We start from the raw sequence: 19967 nt of genomic DNA, 5'->3' as shown, positions 1-19967 counted from the left end.
GGGAGAGTTTGCCAGCACACACCAGAGCGCTATATATATACAGGGATAACCTTATATAAGTGTTTTTCCCCTTATAGCTGCTGTATTGTTTATACTGCGCCTAATTAGTGCCCCCCTCTCTTTTTTAACCCTTTCTGTAGTGTAGTGACTGCAGGGGAGAGCCAGGGAGCTTCCCTCCAACGGAGCTGTGAGGGAAAATGGCGCCAGTGTGCTGAGGAGATAGGCTCCGCCCCTTTCTCGGCGGCCTTTTCTCCCGTTTTTCAGTGTAATCTGGCAGGGGTTAAAATTCATCCATATAGCCCTGGGGGCTATATGTGATGTATTTTCGCCAGCCAAGGTGTTTTTATTGCTGCTCAGGGTGCCCCCCCCTAGCGCCCTGCACCCTCAGTGACCGAAGTGTGAAGTGTGCTGAGGAGCAATGGCGCACAGCTGCAGTGCTGTGCGCTACCTTGGTGAAGACAGGATGTCTTCTGCCGCCAATTTTCCGGACCTCTTCTTGCTTCTGGCTCTGTAAGGGGGCCGGCGGCGCGGCTCTGGGACCGGACTCCATGGCTGGGCCTGTGTTCGATCCCTCTGGAGCTGATGGTGTCCAGTAGCCTAAGAAGCCCAATCCACTCTGCACGCAGGTGAGTTCGCTTCTTCTCCCCTTAGTCCCTCGATGCAGTGAGCCTGTTGCCAGCAGGTCTCACTGAAAATAAAAAACCTAAAACTAAACTTTTCACTAAGCAGCTCAGGAGAGCCCCTAGTGTGCACCCTTCTCGTTCGGGCACAAAAATCTAACTGAGGCTTGGAGGAGGGTCATAGGGGGAGGAGCCAGTGCACACCAGGTAGTCCTAAAGCTTTACTTTTGTGCCCAGTCTCCTGCGGAGCCGCTATTCCCCATGGTCCTTACGGAGTTCCCAGCATCCACTAGGACGTCAGAGAAATCCAATCCCAAACTTTCAAGTTTATTTAGCAGTCTGCGATGTGGAACTGTGTCAAAAGCCTTACTAAAGTCTAGATAAGCTATATCCATGGCTCCACCTTTATCCATCATTTTAGTCACACAATCAAAAAAGTCAATAAGATTTGTTTGACATGATCTCCCCCCAGTGAATCCATGCTGTTTGGGATCCAGTAAATTGCTGGATTTGAGATAATCTACAACTCTTTCTTTTAAGAGTGTTTCCATCAATTTCCCTACTACTGATGTAAGACTCACTGGTCTGTAGTTGTTTGCCTCTTCCTTGCTTCCACTTTTGTGCAGTGGGACTACGTTTGCTCTTTTCCAGTCCCCTGGAATTACTCCTGTAGCTAATGACTGGTTGAATAATTCTGTCAATGGTGCTACCAGCACCTCTTTAAGTTCTTTTAGTATCCTTGGATGTATCCCATCTGGCCCCATAGATTTGTCCACTTTCAGCTTTGAGAGTTCTGTTAGGACCTTCTCCTCTGTAAATGTACTTGTTTCATTTTCCTGAATATCCCTGCAACTTAACTGTGGCCCCTTCCCCTCTCTCTCTCTTTCTCTGGTTCTTAGTATAAAGGGGGGTACACATGGAGAGATGTATGCTTAATTGAATCTAAGCAATCTGATGCTTAGAAATTAGTCACGGATCTCTCCCTGTGTATGCCCCATAGCGATAGTGATACGCGGCCCTGCACGTCGTTATCGCCGGTTGTAGAGTGGAGCTGTGTGCTGAGCGTTCTGTGCTAAATCGCTCAGCACCCATCTCTGTACACATCGGTACATGTGTCCGCCCCTTAAGTTAGAGCAAACACTAATTACACACACTACAGGCAAACAGTGGCCAGGACAGGAGACATACTGTACAGTATATACCTCAACTGAACTTTTATTTAATATAAGAGATGAACGCAAATGCCTTGACAGCTGTGATTCTATAGGCAGTGGCTGGGCCTTATTATGCAAATGTCGCAGATACCAGGATGTGTAATGAGATGCCCAATGGCGATGTCTCAGATCCAACGCTTGTAAATAAAAGCGCAACCATCAGACGCATATCAGTCAATAATCGGCCTTCTGACTTGGTTGTGCAGCATGGCTGTTGGAAGTAAGATGCCAGAGTAATTGTATCTACATACGGGATTGCAATTGGAAGATGTGACAGGCCCCCAAAATGGTCACCACACGCCTATGTCTGAGTCGCCACTCCCGTTTCCGCCCATAAACGCTCCTTGACAGTCACTCACTTTGCAAATAAATCCTCACTACAACCGCTATTTCAAGACCATCGCCGCACATGCACAGCGTGACTTAGACTCATGCGCTGTGGCAAAATTATAGCTCCACAGCATGCAACATTGACACCACGTCTATCTCTGAATCAGTCCGTGTGTTCCTTTATCTCCCCTATATATTTTACAGTATTAATAGTGGTTATTCTTTGTATTAAGGAGGTGCATACTATGTGATCACTAATTCTTTCCAACCTATGTGGAAAAGAGAGGAAGAACACAGAGAGACAGAGTAAAAGGACAGTTCTGCATAGAGGTCAACCTGACCATTGACATGTAAGAGGTTTATTTCTGGTCCCATAGTCCCCATACAGGCAGACTAAGCACATGCCTAACGCAGCATGACTCATGTGCAGACAGAGAACTAACACTATCATTCTACTTCTTCCCTATTACGTTTTCTGTTCAACTTGTTCTTGGTTTCCTAGGCAGAGATAATGTTGGAAGGGGGTGCTGAGTAGAGGGGGCATCAAATTACTATTTCACGCAAACATCTCCAAAGCTGACACAGATTAGGCGGACATCTCAGTGCAATGTTTTAGTATTAACATAATAGGCCAATATTGGACTTTCACTGGGTGCTGGTAAGCAGGATAACATGACACACCGCTTATGAATGGTGATGATGATGATGATTACTATATATAACATGCTATAGAAAGACACCTCTTTGGGCTTTAACTATCTGCAAATGTTGAACACACATATCACCTTTCCTATTAACTATATTTTCTCATCCCCCTAAATCATACCTAAGGGACAGCGTTATACAACCAAGTAATTAATACATTTTAGTATTAAGTAAAAATACAGATGCATCAAAGTGTCCAATTAAACCTGATTTACCATTAGGAATATCACTTCCTGTGCCAAATACACTGACTGCTCTTTATCTTCTGTCAGTTTCTTTATTCAGAACTTGAATTACAAGTTTTAATGATTAGCAATTAAGATAATTTTGTACTAAAATAATGGTCTCCATCTATCTTACTCAAAAGGCTCAAAGCGGCATTTTGTAATTATGCGCAGGCAAGGGACCAATCTCATAGTATTAAAGGGGAAATGTACTCTTTCAGATAAGCAGGGTGTAAGGGAATCTGTGGCCCACTAAAACTTCTGGTATGTGGAAAGTAACCAGGGAGAAAATATGGATGGTGGTTATTACTAACCAGTGACTAAAACCAGTCTCAGCAACAACAGTATAATGCAGCACCTACTTACCATGCCCACATTCTACAACACAAAGTACAAAGGAAAACAAAAACATACACATTTATGGCAGCAGTATGTTACTGCTGGTCGTTATGTTACTGATTATTTGGCCACTCCAATTGCATTTACAATAATGAAATGTAAAAGGAAAGACTTATGTATTCAAAAGGATAACTAATAGCCCTTTAGGTGTGCACCCCTTTGTCTTCTATTATCATCCATTTGCACCTATGTTTTATTTAGTGATGAGCGGGTTTGGTTCCTCGGGATCCGAACCCCAACGAACTTCACCCATTTTACACGGTTCCGACTCGAATCGTCCCGCCTTGCTCGGTTAACCCGAGCGCGCCCGAACGTCATCATCCCGCTGTCGGATTCTCGCGAGATTCGTATTCTATATAAGGAGCCGCGCGTCGCCGCCATTTTCACTTGTGCTTTGGAGATGATAGCGAGTGGACGTGGCTGCGTTCTCTCAGTTTCTGTGTTCAGTGTGCTGCAAATATCTGTGCTCAGTGTGCTTGCAAATATCTGTGCTCAGTGTGCTGAAAATATCTACGTTCTCTGCCTGAAAAATGCTCCATATCTGTGCTGCATTGTAGTATATAGTAGGAGGACAGTGCAGAATGTTGCTGTGACCACCAGTATATATATAGCAGTACGGTACAGTAGTCCACTGCTCTACCTCTGTGTCGTCAAGTATACTATGCATCCATATCTGTGCTGCATTTTAGTTGTGCGCAGTATATAGTAGGAGGGGACAGTGCAGAATGTTGCTGTGACCACCACTAAATATATAGCAGTACGGTACAGTAGTCCACTGCTCTGCCTCTGTGTCGTCAAGTATACTATGCATCCATACCTGTGCTGCATTTTACTTGTGCGCAGAATATAGTAGGAGGGGACAGTGCAGAATGTTGCTGTGACCACCAGTATATATATAGCAGTACGGTACAGTAGTCCACTGCTCTACTTCTGTGTCGTCAAGTATACTATGCATCCATACCTGTGCTGCATTTTAGTTGTGCGCAGTATATAGTAGGAGGGGACAGTGCAGAATGTTGCTGTGACCATCAGTATATATATAGCAGTACGGTACAGTAGTCCATTGATCTACCTCTGTGTCGTCAAGTATACTACAAAAGTTCAGTAAAATGACCCAAAAATCAAAATTAAAAGCGTCTGATGAGAAGTGTAAACTTGCCCATATGCCATTTACGACACGGAGTGGCAAGGAACGGCTGAGGCCCTGGCCTATGTTCATGGCTAGTGGTTCAGATTCACATGAGGATGGAAGCACTCATCCTCTCGCTAGAAAACTGCAGTGCCACTCCTAGATGGGCCAGGTGTTTGTGTCGGCCACTTGGGTCGCTTAGCTTAGCCATCCAGCGACATTGGTGCACCTCTTTTTTTCTTTGCATCATGTGCTGTTTGGGGACTATTTTTTAAATCTGCCATTCTGTCTGACACTGCAGTGCCACTCCTAGATGGGCCAGGTGTTTATTTCGGCCACTTGGGTCGCTTAGCTTAGTCACACAGCTACCTCATTGCACCTCTTTTTTTCTTTGCATCATGTGCTGTTTGGGGACTATTTTTTAAATCTGCCATCCTGTCTGACACTGCAGTGCCACTCCTAGATGGGCCATGTGTTTGTGTCGGCCACTTGGGTCGCTTAGCTTAGCCATCCAGCGACCTCGGTGCAAATTTTAGGACTAAAAATAATATTGTGAGGTGTGAGGTGTTCAGAATAGACTGGAAATGAGTGGAAATTATGGTTATTGAGGTTAATAATACTATGGGATCAAAATGCCCCCCCACATTCTATGATTTAAGCTGTTTTTGAGGGTTTTTTGTAAAAAAAACACCCGAATCCAAAACACACCCGAATCCGACAAAAAAATTTCAGGGAGGTTTTGCCAAAACGCGTCCGAATCCAAAACACGTCCGTGGAACCGAATCCAAAACCAAAACACAACACCCGAAAAATTTCCGGTGCACATCACTAGTTTTATTAAAATTTAAATGCAGAACCGACTGAAAATAACTCCTCTGTACTTTTTAGAGAAAGCTGACATACCTTTATCTGGAGCTGAAAGATTTGGGTCACTCCGAGGCAAAGTGTTTTCACCAATGTGATTAAAAAAAACTCTCTAGGAAAATTTAAACAATGGACATAAAAACATTAGCACATCTATACATATATAATTGTAACCAATTACATTTAGCAAAATCAGTGACATGCCTTAGTTTTTGCTCAGTTAAGCAATGTTCAGGATTATCTTTGCAAATATGACATTGTTTTATCCTCATGACCACTGACGCCTTTTTGTTGAAAAACATATGTAATAAATGACAATGAGCGGTATCCTATTAGCAGCGGTACTTTCCCGTTGCTAATAGGATCGCCGGGGACAATCCTATTAGCCCCGATGCCGGTATTCTTTTCTCCCTTTGCCGGCACTTATCAGGAATTATACTTCGGGTGCCTCAGACACCCAAAGCATAATCCGCAAAAGGGTCTGACGGAACCACGATAACACATGTGATCGGGGACTGATCACCCCATCTCATGTGTCTTTGTGCGATCACAGGTCCAAATTCGGCCAATCAAAACGGCCTCTAACTGGATATCGTAATAATGACCATCAGTCATTAAGTAGCACTTATTCAGCACTGCAAAAGATTCTGCCATGGTCATAATATAGAGAAAACATATAGAAAGCATGCTCAATCACTTTACCCTCATTTGCTGAAAGAACATATATTTAGAGCTGATTGGAACAAAATAGCTTTAAAATACATTTAATGCATGGCTTCTTTACTTTCTAATACTATCAACAAAATGATGACTGATTTACTCAGCAAGTAGAAATAAACATGAAAATAGATGTTCTTTACTCAAAACCAATATGTTTAAGTTATTTTTCATAAACAACAAAAAAACAATGTCAATGTACAAAACACGATAGCACTGTTAATATATTAGAAATACACATTTAAGCAGTGAGCAATAACTATCCTTTAGTATTCAGGAAACATTTTAACTTGATGAAAAGGGGGAAATGTCTCAACTTTCACTACTTCAATAGTTCCAGGTTACCAAGCAACTTCCTAGCACACAATAACCGTAAGAAGGTACTGAGAAAACGTAGCTAGCTGATTTTCTTACAAAGGATTAGCTACTTAGTAAGAACAGCACATAGCTGTAATGCAGCAATAATGACCTTTCACTAGAAGCAAATAGCAGTAACCTATTAACTACTCAATATGCCAGTGATACTGTAGGTATATTATATAATGTGTATCTAGATTTCAAAGCATTATGTCCCCAGTTAGACTAAGGCAGTGTATCAATGGCTTATTTACATTGACTGCTGCTATTATTTTTGTTGCTTACTTAATGTCGCTTAATCAAATACATATTTGAACACACTATGCTGTATGACAATCTGATTTCTGTTAGGCTTTACTTATTTGTAATGGCACACATATACTGTCAGCTGTCTGAAAAGCTGCCTACCTGCGGTGGTTCAGCTGGGATTGGGAATATGGCACTGCAGGGCCTCTCTCTTGGAGACAGGCAGGAATTCTCTCTGGAATGCTTGTGTTTGTCAGATAACAGTGGAGATGCTAAAACAGAAGAGACAGGAATCAGTTTCACTGCAAATATGACAAAAGCGGTCATTTGTTATCAGCTATGTTTTAGGTGATGTGTTCCTATAAGGTCATGATGACTAGTACAGTGTATGCTGTTGTAAAAGTTGTTAGATAATTGTAAAGAAAAGCTGCCTCTTCAAAAGTAAATTGATAAACTGCACAAGTGTTCAGCAACTCACAGCCACCAATGATATAGTTGCTTACTATTCATTATATAACTTCCATCACTAATGTGGACAAATCATCAAAACCCAATAGCCCACAATGAACCCCATATAAAATACTATTGAAATAGCTTAAGTGCTATCTTGTGTAAGTTATCATTGATAAATGACCCTACTTGTAAAGTTGGTAACAGAATCACCATTCATGAGACCTGTTACTATAGGCAGTATCCAATTAGACGAGGTAATTTACCACAGCCATTTTCTAGTACTAAAAGAACATCACCATGCCTTGATACAGCATGTGAATGGAATTTATGAGTAGACCATGAATGCTATACAAATGACATGGCCTTTTCAGTTACCAGATCTGAACTCAATCATTTATGGGATATTCTGGAATAACAAATGAGTGCCTTTCTGTTTAAGAATGGTGGTACAAGTCTTGCAGTATATGCACATACTAGGAGCACATGGTGCCTTAACACTCCATTAAGTGGGACTATAGCATACCTCCCAACTGTTCTGTTTTAGGCGAAGGTAAAGTCCCACCATCCCACCCGCAGGCCATAGTGTTCCGCAATGGGTGGAAGTTGGTGGGGGCACTCTTTCTACCGCTGCTCTGCTTAGCATGCACGCAGCATCTATTCCCTGGAGAGAGGGACTGGGAGCATGTCTAGCCTCAAAAATGTGAGTGTGGCTCACAGGTATAGCATGTCTTGTAAGGCCTCGCCCATTCACTGCTAAGTTGAACACCCAAATTTTGAATGCAAGTGTCCCGCTGCCCACCCATGGAAAAGTTGGGAGTTATGTTCGTAACATTTCCATTTTTCTGTCCACTATATGTCCGTAACAAAAATATTATAAATTTATATTTTTATCAAGGTAAAACATGGTGACTGATGTACTTCACTACTGTATCACACACACAATCAATATACAATACCCCTGGCACTTGATGGGGCAGAACTTGTCACATTTGGGGAAGCGGAATGTGTTGAACTCAGACTTGAGGTAGAAGGACTTGGCTGAAATAGAGAAAATAAAAATTAGTGCATGATTAAAATACAGGAACACACAAAGATATGTTTTGCTTTTTCATCATGTAAGCCTTGTGTTCCCCACCATAATGTTGTGGACTATCTTAAAATGTTCCTGAGCAAACCAGTATCTCTCCTTCCCTCTCTCACAGCAGAAGAAATAAATGGTGCCATCACAATTAGATGTATTATGCAAAATATATTACACAACCCACAACCTGCCTAGCATAGCCACGCACTAAAACAGAACCAGCCCCAAAATGTACCATTGCTTCATATACCTCCTAAACATACAAGCTTGTCTAAAAGAGCATGCCAGAGCCTCTATATACCAACATATAACCCAGATACCAACATGTAATGTACAATATGTAACTGCAAGCATAGCACTTTTTATTGATCCTCCCGCTCATACCCATCTCAGTGAACACTTTAAACTGGTGAATGTCAGTTCCCGTAGTAACTGGTGATGTAGATGTCACGGCAGTGGCTATAAGCAGCTTCTAGTTCTCTGACACAGGATTGCTTCTTCCCAGCACCTGTCACTGCTCTGGTCATATGATCATTAGGACACATTTTTAGTTGCTATAGCTAGTGATGTTTGTGAAATACTGGTGTAAGTGTGTACGTTTCTACAATCGAGAAACAGCTTTCATAAGTGAATACCTATAATCATAATTTGGAGAACAGTCATCTCATATATCAAAATATGTCAATTACCTCCTCACCTACAGAACTATTTTCAGATTATCAGCGTACCAACATCTCAAAAAACAGAGGACCTAAATCCATACCATCTACCCCAGTATAGATAACGATGGGTCCTCACACACTTATCCCTTTTGCACTAAATGGTGCAGTGTGTTTTTTCCAATGTTCCAGATTTATTTTTTTTTGCTGGAAAGGAATTAGTATAAAACTGACGATAAAAAAACACAACAATGCATGGCGCGGGTCACTTGTATTGAAGCTTTGCCTTTTTATACAGGCTGCATACTTTTTCCTTCATTTTGCTACTTTTTATGCAATTCTGCATCCTACTTTGCTTAGAGTGTACTTAGAGTGTACTAGGTAATTAGGATTAGTATTTTTGTAGCAAAGGAATTGGTATAAAGTCGAAGATTGAGCATAGTGATGCATGGTGTGGATCACTTGTATTGGTCCCGTTTTTGCCATTTTACCTTAGTGTACTTTCATTTTGCTTATTTTTCGTTAATTTTGAGTCTTCGTTTCCTTACAGTACACTAATTATGTAATATTAGTGTTTTTGCTGGGCTAAATCACAAAGTTATGCTCAACACAAAAGGAGCTAAAATTCAATTTGATCTACATATATTCTTGACAAAGCACAAAACGGAGAATAGAAAATGAAAAGAGATGCCAGCTGCAGTAATACACCATCACGTGTCACTGTCTAAATGACCATGTGCAGAAAGTGGTCCTTAAGGATATGGATCAATAATCCCTATCACAAGCTCAGCTTGAACTCCGCAGTAAAAGTGCTTATGTGTATTCGCTCTCAGTGCTGGCCAATATTCATGTTAATATTGTAAGGTAAAAATCTTTTAAAATTGCAATTGTTTACTACTTTCTAAAGAACGTTACTTCCACTTTTCTGTTATTTAGTTGCTGTGAACAATATGGAGATGTCTGAGATTCAGAAAAATAGTTCACAACTAAGAAAATAAATTAAACATTTTGTGCCAACAAAGTTCCTGGGAATAAGAGATGAGAGGCAGGTGGTATGTGACCTGCGTGATGCAAGAAGGGACAGTACTTCCATAAAAATACTGATGACCTACCTGCATGTGAAATACTTCATCAGAACTTTCTGACTGTCCTGTCAAATTACTAACTTCAGCCGATGCTTGAGAGGAGAGGGAGGATGAAGAGTATCTATTTACAGCTGGGTAGCTCAAAGGACTGTTATACAAATAAAAACAAAATGAAATGAAAAAAACAAACAAAAAAACAATATGTATATCTGTGAAAAATTATTTTTAACAGTTATATTGCTCTTCTGACAATCATAGAACTGGTTTTCTTAAAAGACATAAAACCCTACTTCAAGCATGAACAACTGCCCTAACACTACTGATAGCAGCACATGACCTTCTGTGATGATTCTGTATTAGTAACACAGCTGGTAAGTCTGCTTTACAACTTCACCTACCCAAGTGGTAGTGCCATATAGTTATGAAATGACCACTATATGAGACCAGCCTACAACACTGCACCACAGAACGTGTACTATGGTAATTCAGTTTACTAATAATTGGACATGACGATTTTGTAGGTGTTGTCAGCATATCTGAGACTTACAGTATATAATTTATTACAAAAAAAGCCCAAACATTATATGACACGCTCTCATTATACAGCATTAGTTGCAGACAGAAAGTAACACATTTATTATCTTTCTATCATAAATTGGCATATCAAGGCACATTCAGGGGAGAGTGAGATTCTGCACAGACCTAATCCTGAAGAATCTGTACATATGTCTTTCTCTTTTTCTCAATACTTGCTATAAAGGTACAGTCAAGTTTGCTACATTTTTAAGTTTATAGTTCTTTGGAAATTGAAGAAAGTTGAAATTTTGAAGTAAAATGTACCTACAGTATTCTAATTAATAAAAAGAATCCCACTGGAACAGCCTACGGCAAATACTATAGACACAGTTTTAGGATACTGGTCAGGTAAAGGACAATAGAAACAGTGGCCCTGTAAATACTATGTCATATTAATTAATGGATACTAATGAATCATTATGATAAACTATCTCACTACGTTTTACACACACACACACACACACACACACACACACACACACACACACACACACACACACACTTTCCACAGGAGTGATGTGACCATTATAAGAGCATCACCTTCGTCTAGGTATCACCCGGGCAGCATCTGGACCCATGATAGCAGGTGCTGAGTTTCTGGGTATACGAGGACTTCCATTGTGGAAATTAACAGGACTAGGCGGTACACACGTGGAAACATCCTGGTAGCCCAAACAAATAATGTTAGCAAATCATATGTGCACACATGAGAGATAATTATGAGCTTATAGAACATCTTAAATTCTAGAACAAAGATATATTGTTGCAAGGTGCATACAATTAGTAATTTAATCAGTTACAAAGAAAATCCAACTTACATATATTGCGTGTAACATATTTTAGAGACACCAAAGGTGCACAATTCTAACTTCCCAAAGAGAGAGGTAATTAAACCTATTAACCAAAAGATGTCACTGTTGCTTATTACTATATCTCCTACAAATTCAAGTTTGACATTACCTGAATTTCACCAAAAGGTAATTACGACATTTTCCATACCTGTATTCCCAGACTCGATTTGAGCACGAAGAACTGGTCCACCATCTTTTTGTGCAAAGGTCTCATATCTTGAGGTACAAATTTCTCATGCACAGCTAACCCAAATTCCAAAATCTGAGCCTTAAAAAAAGTAACAATAAAAAAATGAAAAACACACATAAAGCCCAATTTCATGGATTTATTACAATTACTAGTTATCCATAAAAGGGAGCGTAAAGCACATTTTAGTGACCTAGCCCAACTCCTAATACAGGGTTTGTACTGTGTATATATGTCCATATCTATTCTTTTTCTTGTGTGTGCATCTATGTTTTTAATCATCTTTGTGTCTTGCTCTTGATGCATGTCTGTGACACATCATTCCAACTACATTTCTATTGAGACAGAAAAGGTTACCCAAATTTCATATTTAATTAACAACTATAAATAATGGTTGAAATTTAAATAATTGTGTTATTTTTACATACTTAAGTATTTGTCTCTCTGAACTGCGGTCATTTATAACTGCAAGCAAAAAGAAGATAGTGGAGCAGGAGCAAAGCCTGAACAATAATGGATAAAAACCAGTACTCGACTGGCTAAAATGAAATATGCAAAAATCAAAATCTCACAATTTGAAATGAATGTTAATGCATACTGGGATACCACAGATATACACCAATGAGCACAATCCCTGAAGAGGAGTCAATAGGACATCTATAGTATAGTTTTTGGACATGTATAGGTAATAAGGTTGATAACTGTCATCAATATGCGTGTGTGTGTGTGTGTGTGTGTGTGTGTGTGTGTGTGTGTGTGTGTGTGTGTGTGTGTATGTTCATCATCTTCCTGCACCCACATCCCCAATAAAGCTGAAAGAGATTATACCAGTTAATCTGACTGTCAAAATACTGGGACTCCTAATTTAGGGCCTGAGTTAGTGATTTGTACAGGAGAGGGGCTGCACACAGATTCCAGATTATCGGGAACCTGCTGCTGCGCAAGTAGATAACGCTGGTAGTGCCACACCTCCGGTGCTGCCTGATTGACAGGAAGGATTGAGGGCGTGGGAAGGGGGCAAAGAGAAGGCCGCAATCCTAAAAATGAGGGCACGTTGCCCCTGTTTTCTGGGAGGGGAGAGCCAAGGGTCTGCATGTCACCACAGAGACTTCCTGGCCTTGCAGCCCAGCTTCAGTTGGCCTGCTGCACAAGCTGAGTCTTGTTCAGCTGTCTGTCTGCGTGGAACAACGCGACCAATGGTAGTGATGTTGGATCCCAGCTTGCGACATCAGTCGTAGTGCTAGGATCACAGCTACAGCTACTGAGATGTCTCCCGCATGCCCCTGGTAGGAATTGGACGGAAACTAAATGTTGCTTGAACGTCTATCCAGCTCTAAATCAGGCCCTTAGTTATAAAAGGACATGCATAATTAGCAAAGTGGTGCAGTTCTGATCTTAGAAACAAAAGCGCTTGTAGGATAACAAAAAGGTAATGAAACTTTTGTTGTAAGCCAACACTGAATCTTTGTAACTGATGCTTTTATCGGATACCATATTTTCATCGCCTGATGTATGAACTCTGTGGTGACAACAGAATTGAAATGTGACATTGTTTTTCCTTTGCAGGGTCCTAGTTTTAGTGTTTGAAATTAGATAATTCATTAGTAGTTAAATTAATCATGTGGGGAAGCTTGAAACTTGCACTCAGCTGACTTGTACAGCTCACGTGCAGATGAATCCAGCCTGTACAAATGTGAGCTACCTGTGTGTAAATCACCACAGGACTCTGGAGAGCTGGAGAAGTGTGTCTTTACATAGATGTAATCTGCTTATTACTGGGGGGGAGGACCGGTCACTGCATAAAGGTGATTATTTCTTTAACCATATATGCTACACAAGACTAATTATTTAATAGTCGCTAATGTTAATTTTCTGTTCTTGCCAATTTAGCACAGACCAAACTGCATATTATGTCCTAATCATAAAACAATGAAATGTATGTGCGTATAAGCTACAAATTGTCTGTGCTGTGTGTACCATCAAATCCACAACAAAATGATGTAGGAAATGTTTCAAGAAATAAATGATCTTGGAGGTCAAACTGTCAGCAGCACTAACTAGTTCATTGTATTTTAATGGTCAGGTTATATAACTACAAAGATGTATTTTTACTTTTACAGTAAATCTATTGCTGTCAGCTTTTGAGCAGTAGTGAAAACTAAGATATACTGTAGATATACTGGACCACATATTAACTGAAAGAGTATTGTGTGATTATTGAGATCTTCAATGTGTAATAAAAACTGGAACAATAGGCAAAAATCACTTGTAAACAATGGACTTTACCCTTAGAAAATTGTAAATAAATTTCAATCTGTAGCTGTGCTACTTTAAAGAAAATTAAAAAGACTCAACGTATGTGGCCCATATATTACCCCTTTTCCCATTTTTGCACAAGAACACACAAAATCTGAGATTTTGGTCAGTGTAAACGCAAACAACCTGGAACTAGGGGGGACATTTACTAAGCAGTGATGAGAGCGGAGAAGTGCCCATGGCAACCAATCAGCACTGAAGTAACATCTATAATTTGCATACTATAGAATTACACAGAGCTGCTGATGAGGCAACTTCTCCACTGGCTCACTTCTCCGCTCTTATCACTGCTTAGTAAATGTCCCCCTTAGTCCCCAGTCCGCGACCCTGCTAACTACCAGGGTCACAGAGCTGAGACCTGCTGGGTCTTATCTACTATGTGTTCATTATGTTGGCACTATTTAATGTAGTGTTTTTACAGAGAGTAGTATGTTTTGGAACATTGCAAAAAAAACTCAAACATTATAATGATGGGTGACAGAGGAAACCATACCAATTTGGACACACATGCATAAAAAACAAACTATAAAAAGTCACATGTAGATATAGTGTATTTGCGCCAATATTCTGACATACCTCTCAACTTTAAGCAGGACCTTTGCACCCAAAAAGGCATGGCCAAGGGTGGGTTGTCATTTCGGGGCATGCCAAGCGCTCCCCGAGCAGATGAGCAGCCCCCAGGCTCACTTCCCTGCACTGCTTAGATGCCATGCACATGTGCATGACATCTATCCGAAGATCACCCACTGCTTTGCAGAGCAGAGCAGTGGTGATCAAAGGATTCCCTACCCCCCCCCCCCCCCCCCCATGCGCGGGACACTACGGTCCACAGGAGGGACAGTGTCTGAATAGCGGGACTAGAATAGGGACATTTGGGAGGTATGTTCTGAGTCAGAGACATCTCAGGGGAATTCAAACAAATTTCCCGGCAGAGACATCTCAAGGGTATTCATACAAATTTCCTGGCAGGCTGGTTGTCATGATCCCGACAGCGGGATCCCGTCCGCCAGAATGCCGGCAGTGGGCGGGCACTAGAAAGCACCTTGTGGGCTTGCTGCGCTCGCCACGCTGCAGGCACGGTGGCTCTCCACAGGACATATTCTCCCTCTATGTGTGTCGTGGACACCCACAGAGGGAGAATAGCCTGTGTCGCCGGTATTCCGGTGGCGGCATTTCACCGCCTGTTGGTATTCCAACATCAGTATTGTGACCGGTGGGATCACGACTGGTGGTATGTTAACCGCTTCACATCTCAAGAAGCATCTATCTCATGCTCCGTAGCATATATACTAAGTTTATTTCCTGGTGTACTTACACACTTACACCCTTGTCATAAACAAAAGTCAATTTTTTCAATATTTGTTTTGATAACGATTAACTATTAGGTTTGACTTACATTTTTTTGTTAATCTATAATACAACAGTGTCACGGTTATGCCCCGACATAACCATGAAATATATTTCATAACCTGCGTGTGTTCCCTAACAAATGTATTAAAATGCTGACATGCTGTGTCCTGTATGTAAACCGTGGACACTACTGTCCACAGGAGGGACAGTGTCTGAATAGAAGGACTGTCCCGCTGGAATAGGGACATTTGGGAGGTATATTCTGAGTCGGAGACATCTCAAGAAGCATCTAGCTCATGCTCAGTAGCATATATACTGTTTATTTCAGGTGTACTTATACACTTACACCCTAGTCATAAACAAAAGTAATTTTTTTCAATATTTGTTTTGATAGCGATCTACTATTGGGTTTGACTTCAATTGAAAAAAAAATCTATAATACAGTGTCACGGTCATGCCCAGACATAAACATTAAATATATTTCATAACCTGAGGGTGTTCCCTAACAAATGTATCAAAATGGCTGACATGCTGTGTCCTGTATGTGAACTGTTTGGAACTGTTTGCAGGCTGCAGAAGGTCATTTGTAGAAGGACGGTTTATGGTCTACTATTTGAGACTTAAGGAAGTGAGATAACAATCTCAGACCAGTCATAAAATATTGTGGAGGGAAATGTAATAGCCTGTGAGACGCAGGAAGTGCTAGACTTTGTGTGAGAGCTCCCATTTTTTTTTAAAGCAGCAATCATTTACATGGCAAAAGCCCAACCTGGTTTACCACTTTAAAAAAATGGGAGAACTCACACAAAGTGTGGCACTTCCTGCTTCTTGCAGGCTATTACATTCCCCCCCTGTATGTTTAAAGCATCTGTTTCAATCCTAAGTAACTAGAACTCCTTTAAGATCCAGTTCAATAAATAGATAAACCTGAGGATCTTACGTGTTAGGGAGATGTCAAAGGTTTAGTTCACCTCGAAAGGATGCTGTGCCAATCTGTGAGTAACTCTTCAATTAACTTTGGCACTGAGAGAGTTAAACAAAGGTTGGGGTCAAGGAGCAGTCTGCTGCAAAAATAAAATGACTGGTGGATCTGTGAGTAGTGTTCACTATTGTAGGAGAAGCAGATATATTGAATGTGTCCTATCAGTTTCTAAGTGGTCTCCTTCACATCAGTTCATACTTTATTGTAAGTTGTTCTAATTTATTCCGTTTTTTATTTCTGAAACTATTATACTTATCGTATAACGAGTTTTATGGTAAGAACTTACCTTTGTTAAAACTCTTTCTGCGAGGTACACTGGGCTCCACAAGGATAGACATAGGGGTGTAGAGTAGGATCTTGATCTGAGGCACCAACAGGCACAAAAGCCTTGACTGTTCCCAGAATGCATAGCGCCGCCTCCTCTATAACCCCGCCTCCCTGCACAGGAGCTCAGTTTTTAGTTAACCAGCCCAATGCAGTAGCAGGAAAAGAGACGACAACGGTTAGTAGCCACATACACCACACTCTCACGACAGGAGAAGTGTCAGCGGCTAATGCCATACCAACCCAAAGAAGCTAAGTGCGTCAGGGTGGGCGCCTTGTGGAGCCCAGTGTACCTCGCAGAAATAGTTTTAACAAAGGTAAGTTCTTATTTTAAAACTTGTTTTCTGCTGCGGAGTACACTGGGCTCCACAAGGACAGACATAGGGGATGTCCTAAAGCAGTTCCTTATGGGAGGGGACACACTGTAGTGGGCACAAGAACCCGGCGTCCAAAGGAAGCATCCTGGGAAGCGGTAGTATCAAAGGCATAGAACCTTATGAACGTGTTCACGGAGGACCACGTAGCCGCCTTGCACAACTGTTCACAATTGAGCAGGAGCCGACAGACCAGCCCTCACATAAGCATGTGCAATCACCATCCTAATCCATCTGGCCAAAATTTGCTTGTGAGCAGGCCAGCCCCGTTTGCGAAATCCAAATAGCACAAAGAGAGAATCAGATTTCCTAATAGAAGCAGTTCTCTTCACATAGATACGGAGAGCCCATACCACATCCAAAGACCGCTCTTTGGGAGACAGATCAGGAGAAACAAGTGCCGGAACCACAATCTCCTGGTTAAGGTGGAACGAAGAAACCACCTTAGGTAAATATCTGGGACGAGTTCTAAGAACCGCCCAATCACGGTGAAATATCAGATATGGGGAACTACAAGACAAGGCACCCAAATCCGACACTCTTCTAGCTGAAGCAATAGCCAGCAGAAACACCACCTTAAGGGAAAGCCACTTAAGATCAGCTGAACCAAGAGGTTCAAACGGAGACTCTTGTAGCGCCTCCAAAACCACCGACAAGTCCCAAGGAGCCACAGGCGGGACATAAGGAAGTTGGATACGCAACACACCCTGAGTAAAGGTATGCACATCAGGTAAGGTCTAAATCTTTCTCTGAAACCACACCGACAAGGCAGATATTTGAACCTTGAGGGATGCCAGACGCAGGCCTAAGTCCAGGCCCTGCTGAAGAAAGGCCAACAACTTGGCTGTACTAAACTTGGAAGTGTCATAATCGTTAGATGCGCACCAAACAAAGTAAGAATGCCAGATCCTATAGTAAATCCGAGCAGAAGCCGGTTTCCGGGCCGGCAACATAGTTTGAATGACTGCCTCAGAAAACCCTTAAGCCCTCACGACGGAAGCTTCAAGAGCCACGCCGTCAGAGACAGCCGGGCTAGGTCCTGGTAAACACAGGGGCCCTGAACGAGGAGGTCTGGGCGTTGTGGAAGTAGAATTGGACGCTCTGACGATAGGCCCTGCAGGTCTGAGAACCAGTGCCGTCTGGGCCACGCTGGAGCTATGAGAAGCAGAATTCCTCTTTCTTGCTTGAACTTCCGAATTACCCTGGGCAGAAGTGACACCGGAGGGAACACGTACGGCAGCCGAAACCTCCACGGCACCGCCAGCGCATCCACGAATGCTTGAGGATCCCTTGTCCTTGCTCCGAAGACCGGAACCTTGTGATTGTGTCGAGACGCCATCAGATCTACATCTGGAAGGCCCCACTTTTCCACTAGGAGTTGAAACACTTCTAGATTGAGGCCCCACTCGCCGGCATGTACGTGTTGACGACTGTGAAAGTCCGCTTCCCAATTCAGGACTCCCGGAATGAATATTGCCGATATGGCCGGTAGATGGCGTTCCGCCCAATGTAGAATCCGTGAGACTTCCTTCATTGCCAAACGGCTTCGAGTTCCGCCCTGATGATTTATGTAAGCCACTGTGGTGGCATTGTCCGACTGTACTTGAACAGGACGGTTCTGAATTAAATGCTGGACCAGGTTCAACGCATTGTAGACCGCCCGCAATTCCAGAATGTTGATCGAGAGGAGGGATTCCTGCTTGGTCCATCGACCCTGAAGGGAGTGTTGCTCCAGCAGCGCGCCCCAACCTCTTAGACTGGCATCTGTCGTCAACAGGACCCAGTTGGATATCCAGAAGGGACGGCCCCTGCACAATTGTCGGTCCTGGAGCCACCAGAGCAGCGACAGACGGATGTCCGGAGTCAATGAGATCATGTGAGACCTAATCCTGTGAGGAAGGCCGTCCCACTTAACTAGAATCAGCCTCTGGAGGGGGCAAGAATGGAACTGAGCATACTCCACCATGTCGAATGCTGACACCATGAGGCTCAGCACCTGCATCGCCGAATGTATCGACACTTGCGAGCGAGAAAGGAAGCAATGAATCCTGCCCTGAAGCTTCAGGACTTTCTCCTGAGGCAAGAACAACCTCTGGTTGTGAGTGTCCAATAGCGCTCCCAGGTGCACCATGCTCTGAGCATGGACCAGGGAGGATTTCTTCCAGTTGATGAGCCACCCGTGGGCTTGTAGAAACCCGACAGTCATATCTACATGGCATAGGAGAAGTTCTGGGGAATTTGCCAGGATTAACAAGTCGTCCAGATATGGCAGTATCCTGACCCCTTGACGGCGGAGTACCACCATCATCACCGCCATAACTTTGGTGAAGACTCGCGGAGCCATAGTTAAACCAAAAGGTAACACCTGGTAATGGAGATTGCCAATCGCAAACCTCAGGTATTGCTGATGTGACGCTGCTATAGGAATATGCAGGTAAGCATCCTGTATGTCCAGGGAGACCATGTAGTCCCCAGGTCCCAAGGCCAGAACTATAGAGCGAAGGGTTTCCATACGGAACTTGGAAACCTTCACAAACCTGTTCAATGCCTTGAGGTTGAGAATGGGCTGGGAGGACCCATTCGGTTTCGGGACTAGAAACAGCGGAGAATAGTACCCCCTGGCCCCTCTGCGCAAGAGGCACCTGTACTACGACTCCTGTATCCAGGAGGGTCTGTACCACCAAATGTAGAGTGTTTGCCTTTGTCTGGTCCAACGGGACGTCTGTTCTGCAAAATCGATGAGGGGGTCGGCTTTTGAAGGCTGTGGCGTAACCTTGAGTGACGACTTCCCGTACCCAGGCATCTGAAGTGGTCTTCAACCATTCCTGGGTATACCCTAGAAGCCGACCCCCACCCTGGGATCCCCCAGGGGGAGGCCCGCCCCGTCATGCGGCAGGCTTATCGGTCTTGGAAGCTGGCTGACG

General features: G+C 42.6%; 1 protein-coding gene across 3 annotated transcripts in view; it reads right to left on the bottom strand.

Moving 5' to 3' along the window:
- The window catches only part of DOCK4 (dedicator of cytokinesis 4), an 803151-nt gene that overhangs the window by 24372 nt on the left and 758812 nt on the right, over positions 1-19967 (bottom strand). For all 3 annotated transcript variants that reach the window (XM_063927278.1, XM_063927279.1, XM_063927280.1), the window contains 6 exons: positions 11659-11778; positions 11200-11321; positions 10111-10231; positions 8215-8296; positions 6968-7077; positions 5525-5597 (listed from right to left, as the gene is read on the bottom strand). In XM_063927278.1, the coding sequence (XP_063783348.1) occupies positions 5525-5597; positions 6968-7077; positions 8215-8296; positions 10111-10231; positions 11200-11321; positions 11659-11778 (628 nt within the window). The remainder of the gene's footprint in view (positions 1-5524; positions 5598-6967; positions 7078-8214; positions 8297-10110; positions 10232-11199; positions 11322-11658; positions 11779-19967) is intronic.

This window comes from Pseudophryne corroboree, chromosome 6, assembly GCF_028390025.1.
Source record: "Pseudophryne corroboree isolate aPseCor3 chromosome 6, aPseCor3.hap2, whole genome shotgun sequence".
NCBI lineage: Eukaryota > Metazoa > Chordata > Amphibia > Anura > Myobatrachidae > Pseudophryne > Pseudophryne corroboree.
The sequence above is the reverse complement of the archived record's forward strand: the minus strand, read 5'-3'. Positions and strand labels throughout refer to the sequence as shown.